At 39.0% G+C, this 10,653-nt stretch overlaps 1 protein-coding gene across 1 annotated transcript; it reads right to left on the minus strand.

Moving 5' to 3' along the window:
* Window positions 1–5,757: 5,757 nt before the first annotated feature.
* On the minus strand, window positions 5,758–6,715 carry LOC104993387 (putative olfactory receptor 2W6). Its single transcript, XM_010846627.1, has one exon. The coding sequence runs from the start codon at window positions 6,709–6,711 to the stop codon at window positions 5,758–5,760; it is 954 nt and encodes a 317-aa protein (XP_010844929.1). The 5' UTR covers window positions 6,712–6,715.
* Window positions 6,716–10,653: the final 3,938 nt, after the last annotated feature.

Genomic DNA, 10,653 nt, shown 5'->3' on the forward strand with positions numbered 1-10,653 from the left:
TTTTTCTGTGAGATGCCCCTCATTATGCAACTGGCTTGTGTGGATACCAGCTTCAATGAAGTAGAGATGTACGTGGCCAGCTTTATCTTTGTTGTCTTGCCTCTGGGTCTCATTCTGGTCTCATACAGCCGTATTGCCTGGGCTGTGTTGATGATCAGGTCAGCAGAAGGGTGGAGAAAGGCGTTCAATACCTGCTCGTCCCATGTGGCAGTAGTGGCTCTGTTTTACGGGAGCATCATTTTCATGTATCTCCAGCCTGCCAAGAGAAACTCTCATGAGGAAGGTAAGCTTGTGGCCCTCTCCTACACTGTGGTCACCCCAATGCTGAACCCCCTGATTTACACACTAAGGAACAAGACTGTGAAGAAGGCACTTAGGCACACTGTATTACAGAATTGTGGTTCTGGAGGGACACGAGGTGATATTTAGAAACTCATCACTTGTGAGGAGGAAGCTGGTTTAAAGGGATCAAAGTTATTTTTTAAAAATGAGGGAATAAGAAATAAATGATTCAGAGGGGCAGAATATTGGGGACGTCATCTCTGTACAAAATTTCTTGAGTTCAAATTAGGTGACCAATTGAGTTGGATGTACTCATGCTGTTTTCAGGCCAAGATAAAGATAAAGTATTTTCTGTTTTCATTTTTCTGTTCATAATTATATTGTTTGGTTGTTTCTATAGTTTTATATGTATATGTATGCTGGTTATGGTATTGTAAATTGTTTATGTAGGTACATATGTTAATTGTTATATTATTTTGTTAATATTTTATAGAATGTCTGCAATTAAGGGTGGCTAATTTGTGTGAAGTCCTTTGCCTTTCCCCCCCAATATTTGTAGTGACTCAGTGATGTAGATATTATTGACCTCGCAGCAGTTAGATAATTACAAAGTGACTCAATGGACATGAGTTTGAGCAAATTCTGGAAGACAGTGAAGGACAGGGAAGCCTGGCATGCTGCAGTCCATGGGGATGCAAAAAGCAGGACACAACTGAGCCACTGATCAACAACAAATCAAGATTTTAGGCTGATATATAAGTCTAGCATATTTATCCATAGTTATCTCTGCCATTTTTCTTATAATCCCCTGTGGTGTAATAAGAAATAGATAGATTTTTCTTATCCTGAGTCTTGGCACTGAGCTTCTAGGACCCTTGGAATTTTCTGAGTGATATCAGTGAGAAGAACGACTTCTGTTATTCATAACAAGTCCGTTTCAACCATACCTGAGTTTATGACAATGAAATAACTCAACCTAGAGTCCTTGGATAGCTTCAGGATGGAGTCTGGGTGTCAGAGGAACCAACCATATGATTAGAAGGCTGGAACTTTCAGCCCCACATCCAACCTCTGGGGAGGGGGAGTAGCTAGAAAATAAGGCACCAATGGTCAGTTTTTACTTAATCAATCATGCCTATGCAATGGACCTATATAAAAACCTTAAACACTGGGATTTGGAAAGCTCAAGGATGGTGAATAAATCTATGTGGCAAGAAGGTAGTGAACCCCAAACTTTGCAGAAACTCCTTTGCTCAGGACTCATCCCATGTACCTCTTCATTTATATTCTATATAATAAACCAGTACACTTAATGTTCCCTGAGTTCTGTAAGTCATTCTAGGAAATCACTTAACCTGACCAAAGGATGGGTCCTGGCAGTCTATGATTATAGTCAGTTGGTGGTTTGTGGCAATCTAGTACTTGCAACTGACTTTTGAACTGGGGCCAGGCAGGGGGTAAGGATCTTGTGCAGGACTTTGCTCTTAAATCAGTGGGATCTGGTGTTAAATTCAGGTGTATTTAGTGTCAGAATTAAATTGAATTATCAGATATACAGCTGGTCTTTGGAAAGTTTGAATATTGGTTATTGATGTGGAATAATCTCACACATTTGGTGCCAGAAATGTTGTGAGCAAAAAGCAATTCATACTGCTTCAGGAGGAGGAATATAAAGATGCAAATGTCTCAAGAGTAGAACTTTTAGCTGGATTTCCAGCCAATTAGAGATTTCATCAGTAACATACTATACAGATTCATCTCTAATTACAGAAATATCAACTTTCCTACTCAGCTCTATGCCTTCAGTTTACAAGAAATATAACGTTACTTTCTCATTCAGTAGAATATGTTTACTTTCTTTTTTCATATGTCCAATCATGCATTTATTCATTCCTAAAATGAGATCTTTAAATGAGATCTATTCCTGGAGGTTAGGATAACTAGCACTGTGTAGTGCTGCTCTAAAAAGATGATTCAAGTTCACAGAGCAATCACAGTATTTGTTGATTTAAAACTCAAAACAGCATTGGAAAGTTAATAATATTGACATTTTTGTGATGAAAAATTCTGTGTCATCATAATACAGAACAATTTCTGTATACATATAATTACTTAAAAGCCATTAAGTACATTTTGGTAAAATACAGAGGTTTTAATATCTATCTCCTATAGGTAGATTCTGTTTGCTAGCTTTGTGAAGTTGCATTTGCTAGCATATATATTAGAGAAAGCTGTGTTCACTAAAAATCAAACTATGGTTTTCATAAATCATTGAAAATGCGTGCAACCTTATCCTAATTGATTTTTATTGATCTTGATATACTTTACACTTCAGCTATATTGTTTTTAATGGGTACATTAGAAGTGCTTATCAGGCTGTTTTTGTTTTTGTTTTTGTTTTCCAGGAAAAAAAATGGATATAATTTTGAATGATTAATTACTATTCTATATGATTTATTTCAATATAGCATAAAATCTTATTCTAAGACTGTTGTTTATCTAGAGTGAAGTGAGTAAGTGAAAGTCACTCAATGGTGTCTGACTCTTGGTGACCCCATGGACTATACAGTCCATGGAATTCTCCAGGCCAGAATACTGGAGTGGGTAGCCTTTCCCTTCTCCAAAGGACCTTCCCAACCCAGGGATCCACCCAGGTCTCCTGCATTGCCCATTGGAAGCCCAAGAATACTGGAGTGGGTAGCCTATCACTTCTCCAGCGGATCTTCTCAACCCAGGAATTGAACCAGGGTCTCCTGCATTGCAGGTGGATTCTTTACCAACTGAGCCATCAGGGAAGCCCTGTTGTTTATACAGGCCCACACTAAATGCATTTGATGTACCAAAAGCTACGAAGAGATGGTATACAAAGCCTGGGAGATACAAGTATAAATGTATCAAAACTATCAATAGACAAAACAGTGAAAAAAATTCAGAGACTTTATGAGACACAAAGAAAGAAAAATGGTAACAAACTTCCTTTTACTTGGAGAAATCAAAAAATAAAAATAGTACTGTAGACGTAGGCTCACTTGTCCTCTTTATTTTCTGCAATACCCACAATTTTTTAACTTCTGACAATTCAAAGAGAAAATCTGAGCAAAAAAACAAAAAGGCAAATTTTATCTTGTCTGAGGAAACAGCTATTTGAATATGCAAGGAAAACATGAAATTGGGTATAAACCTAAAGAATTTAGGGTTTGAAAATTACGTAAAGCTTGTGCAAAGATTAACTGAGACATACTTAATTTTATATAAGATTTTTGGAAAGTACTGATAGAGACTGTATTAGTCAGGGTTCTCAGAGAAAGAGAGCTAATAGGATATGCAGAGGTAGGGAGATTTGTAGGTGGTGTTGGAGAAGACTCTTGAGAGTCCCTTGGGCTGCAAGGAGAACCAACCAGTCCATTCTGAAGGAGATCAGCCCTGGGATTTCTTTGGAAGGAATGATGCTAAAGCTGAAACTCCAGTACTTTGGCCACCTCATGAGAAGAGTTGACTCATTGGAAAAGACTCTGATGCTGGGAGGGATTGGGGGCAGGAGAAGGGGACGACAGAGGATGAGATGGCTGGATGGCATCACTGACTCGATGGACGTGAGTCTGAGTGAACTCCGGGAGTTGGTGATGGACAGGGAGGTCTGGCGTGCTGCAATTCATGGGGTGGCAAAGAGTTGGACATGACTGAGCGATTGAACTGAACTGAGCTGAGATAGATATTTAGACAGGGGGTGAGAGAGAAGGAGAGATTATATATCTACATAAGAAAGAGAATTTTAGGAATTGGCTCATGTGGTATAGGCGGCTGGCAAGTTTGAAATCTACAGAGCTAGCTGAAAACCCAAGAAAGAGGTGATGTTGTAACTAGAGTCCAAAGGCAGTTTGGGAGCAGAATTCCCTCTTCCTCTTCCTCTGGTGACCTCTTTCTAAGACCTTCAACTGATCAGATAAGACCTGTTCTATTTTAGGTACTATGACCTAGACAAGTTGACACTTGTTAACACAAGTTAACCATCATAAAGACTAACTAGTTCCTGGAAATAGTTGACATTTTATTATTTTAAAACTTATTCAAAGTTTCTTATTTTCACTTTACACTGTCAAGTCTAAGAAAAAAAATAATGTGAAGCTAACTATGACTTGCCATTAAATCTTGAATCATTTTTACTTCAGAAATGTCAAAAGTGAAAATGCATGAGTTGACAAAACACATCTCTATTTTCATAATTAGTTTCATTGTCAGCATTGTCATCATCATCATCATTTGTCCTGGAAAACTCTTTTATATCAAGCAGTTGTGTTTCCCTTGTTTCCCAGACTCTTCCTGTCCATGTGCTACCACACCACTATTCTCCTTCAATGACCCTCTGTTTTTGAATTATTGAAACTTGTATCCCTAATGGTTTCTCCAGTGGAGATATACGGCTTGCTTAGGAGCTTTTTCCAATAGAGACTCTTTAAGGAGGTGACTTTCAAACTTTTGTGTCCATGGTTCACAGTAAGACACATATTTAACAGACATGCACAGTCACACAATTGATTCACCTTACTCTGTGTGATCCTCTAAAATTTTCTAATCTATTTTGTGTTAACTCACTTTTAAATGCTTGTTAAAATTCATTGAATTGATTTCATTATAAGTAAGGAACATATGACCTAAAATTAAAAAGAAATATTGCTCTAACTGAAACAGCTACAAATTGCTTACACAGGACAGAAGAAGGCAAGCAATGGCCTGAAGAATCAACAGTATCATATCCATGGAGGTCTGAAAAATTCAGAACTAAAAATTCAGAACTATTTCTATATGAAATAGAACAAGTGTACCCCTAAATAGAACAAGTGTGCCCCTAAAAATAAGGAAAAGAAAGGGATGACAGGGAATGAGATGGTTAGATGATATCACCGACTCAATGGACATGAATTTGAGCAAACTCCAAGAGATGGTGAAGGACAGGGAAGCCTGGTGTGCTACAATCCATGGGGTCTCAAAGATGCACATGACTTGGTGACTGAACAACAACAACAAACACAAAATAATGGTCATTCTCTCTCACGTACACACACACACACACGCACACACATACATGTCCACACACGTATTGTTCTGACACAATGCCTCCTTTCCTGTGTATCTGACCTGAAATTGACATTATAAATCTCTGGAATCAGAGTCACAAGTTAGCTGCAAAGAAACAATTATCTCCCTGTAAAACTCCACTGAGTAGTACATTATCCTTTGTGATTAGCTGGCACATTATCTTTTGTAACTATAATAACTCTGTCATTTTGCAGAAAATAGAGGGTCTGTCCATCTGCAAGCAAGGAAACAAGTTATTGAGTAAAGGGCCCCTGAAAGAGAGAAGACCCTGCTTTATAACATTTCAGCATTATACAAGGAATTGTGCATTGTTATTGTCCTGGAACAGAGCAGTTTTCATGGACGAAAGAACCCCAGGATGAGTACTGCCTGCCTACATCAGTGCCCTCCTGCATCCAACAGGCTGCGGTCTTTCCCAAGAACCTTCCACATGGCCCACTTCACATCCTTGTTCCTCAGCGTGTAGATGAAGGGATTCAGAGTGGGGGTCACTAGGCAGTAGAAGAGGGTGAGAAACTTGCCCTGGTCCTGGCTCGCTATATTCCCAGGCTGCATATACATGTAGATGATGCTGCTGTAGAAAAGAGATACCACAACCATGTGGGAGGAGCAGGTGTTAAAGGCCTTTTGCTTCCCGGCTGCAGACTGCATCCGCAGCACCGCAGCTGCAATATAACCGTAGGAGACAAGTATCATTGTGAGAGGCACAAGAACGATGGGAATGGCCAGGAAGAAACCCAAGCCTTCAACCCGACTGGTGTCCACACAGGAGATTCGAATGATAGCTGGCATCTCACACACAAAGTGATTGATGTGGCGGTGACCACACCTCCCCAGGGACATCGTCAGTGGGGACATCAAGATGGAGTTGGCAATCCCACTAAGCCATGCGAAGGCTGCCAGCTGCAGGCACAGCTGTGGGTGCATGATGGCCATGTACTGAAGTGGCTTGCACACAGCCGCAAAGCGGTCGTAGGCCATGACAGAGAGTAGAATGCACTCAATGCCCCCCACAGAGAGGAAGACAAAGAGCTGGATGACACAACCCACATACGTGATGGTTTTGTATGGGCCCCAGAGGTTGACCAACATCTGGGGAATGCTGCTTGTTGTGTAGCAGAGATCCAAGAGAGACAGGTTGCTGAGGAAGAAGTACATAGGGGTATGCAATTGAGGGTCCACCAGGGAGAGAAAGATGATCGTGGAGTTGCCAGCAACAGCCAGAAAGTAAAAGATCATGTTGACAAAAAACAGGACCATCTCCAGCTTCGGCCGGTCAGAGAACCCAAACAAAATGAAATCTCCTCCAGAGCTCTCATTGTTTCTCTCCATCACCTTTGGCTTGATAAACCTATTTTAATATGTGTTCTATTATCCATACAGAAAAGGTGCATCTTATTTTATCCCCACAGTAAGAACGCTTTTTATTTTGCTACCCACACTATTTAAATGGACTGTTTCCAGCTGATTGTTGGGAATTGCAGGGCAAGGCATTAAGTAAAGATGCGTGCATGCATGCTAATTCATTTCAGTCGTGTCCAACTCTTTGTGACCCTATGAACTGTAGCTGGCCACACTTCCTTGTCAATGAGATTCTCCAGGCAAGAATACTGGAGTGGGTTGCCATGCCCTCCTTCAGGGGATCTTCCAGACCCAGGGATCAAACCCACATCTCCTGTGGCTCCTGCATTGCTGGCAGATTCGCTACCGCTGAGCTACTGGGGAATCCCTTAAACAAAGACATTTGACTGTAAAGGAATGGAAGTTATAACTTTTTCTTCAGTAGCCTCTAATATGGTCAAGTGAGTTAAGTGAATAAATCTTTTAAATCTATATATACTGATATAATCAGAAATAAAGTAATTCGAGGGGTGGCAAGCATAGTTTTGTCAGACTCTGCTAACATTGAGCCCATTTCCTGTTTACTAACTGATAAATTCCCCCTTAAATTTATGGAACAATAGCTTCAATTAATATTATCAGTGCTCATATTTTCATAACTATATTTAAAATCAAATTAAAAAAATGTATTTGTGACTGACCATGGGCCAGATACTGCACTGTAAGCTACAAGTATAGATGAGACTCAGACACAGTATCTATTTACAAGATACTCACAATACCAATACATTGTAAGGGAAGTAACAACATGGGGTGGGGGTCAATAGAAACTTGAAATAAGAAAGCCCCAAATTTACTTGCTTCTGAATCGTTCATGATTTGGTCCAGTCTCTTGAACCAGTGGTTACAGTGACATTATCCATGAGACCAAAAGCAGCTTTGTTTGCACAAAGGTAAGGGGTTTTATTTGTTTGTTTTGTACCTGACAGGAGCGTTCACAAAACAGGCAGAAAGATGAGACATGTTCTTGTTTAGAGATACATATTAAAGTATGAAACAGAAATGGTCTAATGTCTAAGAGTTTGTTTCCAAATACTCCAAATGAATAAAAGAAATAGATAAAGGAAAACAAGTGAGAGGTGTTCTGTGCATTTCAGCTCAATATAATACTATGCACAGAGACCAATTAAAAGGAAAAATCAGGATAACTATGCAAGGTTATTTTTGCAGGTTTGTTTCTGACCTGCATTGGTACAGTGAGAGTTAACTGAATGTTTACGTTGTCAAATAGACACCAGTCAAGTGTTTGGCCTGGAAATATAGAACTCCCCTAGGATTTAGAAATTAATGGAAAAAAAATGTCTCCATGTCAACCATCAAATGTTAGCTGTATGGATATAATTTTCTACATCAGCACATTTGGAGTTGACAAGGACCCAGTGGCTAGAGAAACTAGGATACAGTTCAAATGGAGAGTAAATGCTGTGGCCTTCCACAGCTCTGCTGTCCGCATGTGGAGAGTGTTCACTTGTGGTGCAATCAGAAAGGGCTGTAGACTCAGAAAAGAATTATTGTCTGAAATGAATCTATCTGCAAAGAACAATTAGAGTCAGAATTTTTTAAAAAATTAACTTGAAAATTGTAGCAAACCAACCTAAGGGATGGTCTGCTATGAGTGCATCATATCTACAGATCTCCTAGTGAGTATACACACTGAGAGTGAAACTAGGTCAGCACAAATTGCAAGCTTGAAAATCGTAACATGGACAGGACAAAATTTTTTTTCTAGTAGAAGAATCATTAACTGCATTTCAAAAAAAGAAACACTTTGTAAGGAAACTTGTGATTTGTAAACACTGTATATAAAAGAGCAGGATTTCTTTTTCTTTCTTATTTTTGACTGAAGAGTGATGCCCTAAAGACAAGGGCCTTTTAGTTAGTTTCTTAATTACTTGAAAACAATCCTTCTCATAAAAACAATATGTGTTTGTTACAGAAAAACAAGAAAGCAAAAACAATTGAAGAAAATAAATTCCATAATCCCATTCACTCATAGACAATTATAGCTAATTATTTCATGTGTATACTTTTTTCCCTACTTTATTATTCCAGATTTGTTTAATACATATGTGTATTATATGTATAATCATATATAGTGCAGCTGCTATGTAAAACATATAAAGGATCCTCCAAAACTTAAGAATACAAATTTAATATGATTGAGCAATTCCACTTTTGAGACTAAATCCAAAGAAGATGAAAAGAATAACCCTGATGGAGACATATATATATACTGCCACATTATACAAGAATTATTGCAGCATTATTTACAAGAAAAAAGATATAGAAATAACCAAAGTGCCCATCAATGGATGAAAGAATAATGAAGTTTTCAGTATTATTCAGTCATAAAACGAGGAAGTCCTACCATTTGTGACAACATGGATGGACCTCAAAGGCACTGAGCTAAGTGAAATGAGTCACAGAGAAAGACATATACTCTATGATCTACTTGCATGGGGAATTAAACAAACAAACACATGCATAGAAAAAGAGATCAGGCTTGTGGTTACCAGAGGTGGAATGTAGTAGGAGACAAAATTGGAAGAAGGTGGTCAAAACATATAAACTTCCACTTACAAAATAAATAATAAGTACTAGGGATATAAGTTTCAACATGAAGACTATAGCTAACACTGCTGTATGATATATAGGTAAGTTGTTAAGAGAATAAATCCTGAGTGTTCTCATCACAAGGAGGTTATTTTTTTCTTTCTTATTTTTTTCTTCCTTTTTTAATTTTAATTGTACCTATATGAGAAAATAGATGTTTGCTGAGCCTATCTTGATAATCAATTCACAGTATATGTAAATCAAAGATGTATGCCTTAGACTTCCCTGGTGGCTCAGACGGTAAAGAGTCTGCCCGCAATGCGGGAGACCCGGGTTCAATCCCTGGCTTGGCAAAATCCTCTGGAGAAGGAAATGGCAGCCCACTCCAGTATTCTTGCCTGGAAAATTCCATGGACTGAGAAGCCATGGGGTCACAAAGAGTCGGACACAACTGAGCGACTTCACTTTCACTTTTCATGCCTTAAATGCTGTATGCCTTAAAGTTACACTGTGATATATGTCGAGTATTTCTCAGCAAAACTGGAGGAAGATGAAAATAAAACAGGGTGGGAGAACTAAATGGGGGGAAAAGACCATTGTGAACTCAGAAGAAATATGGTATCTGGAAGGGAGATAATCTACATATTTCCCAATGACAGCATGCTTCCTAAGAAGGAGCCCCTAGAATTGTAAGATATTTGTTATGATGCTTTAGGCACTGGAAATGGAACTGAGCATCTTAGTCACCTGGGACAATTTACCGTATCTTAGACATCACGGCTGTTTAAAGAAGGTTATTTGAGTGAATTTTAATTCTTTGTAGCTACATTTCCTTCACCAAGGAACAGAATTAATAATACCAGATTTGTGTTTTGTCAGGGCTTTCTGATATTGTTACTTTGCACTGTTATCTAATCATGTGAGTTTTGGGGGAACTATGTTCAAACAGAGACTATTAAATATTGAGAAAAATATGTAGAAAGCTAGAAAGCTTATTCTGAAAAAATATTCTTTTCTAACTATTCAGTTCAGTTCAGTCGCTCAGCCGTGTCAGACTCTTTGCGACTCCATGAATCACAGCTCGCCAGGCCTCCCTGTCCATCACCAACTCCTGGAGTTCACTCAGACCCACATCCATCAAGTCAGTGATGCCATCCAGCCATCTCATCCTCGGTCGTCCCCTTCTCCTCCTGCCCCCAATCCTTCCCTGCATCAGAGTCTTTTCCAATGAGTCAACTCTTCGCATGAGGTGGCCAAAGTACTGGAGTTTTAGCTTCAGCATCATTCCCTCCAAAGAAATCCCAGGGCTGATCTCCTTCA

This window comes from Bison bison, unplaced genomic scaffold (assembly GCF_000754665.1).
Source record: "Bison bison bison isolate TAMUID 2011002044 unplaced genomic scaffold, Bison_UMD1.0 scf7180017864238, whole genome shotgun sequence".
In the NCBI taxonomy this organism is placed as follows: Eukaryota; Metazoa; Chordata; class Mammalia; order Artiodactyla; family Bovidae; genus Bison; species Bison bison.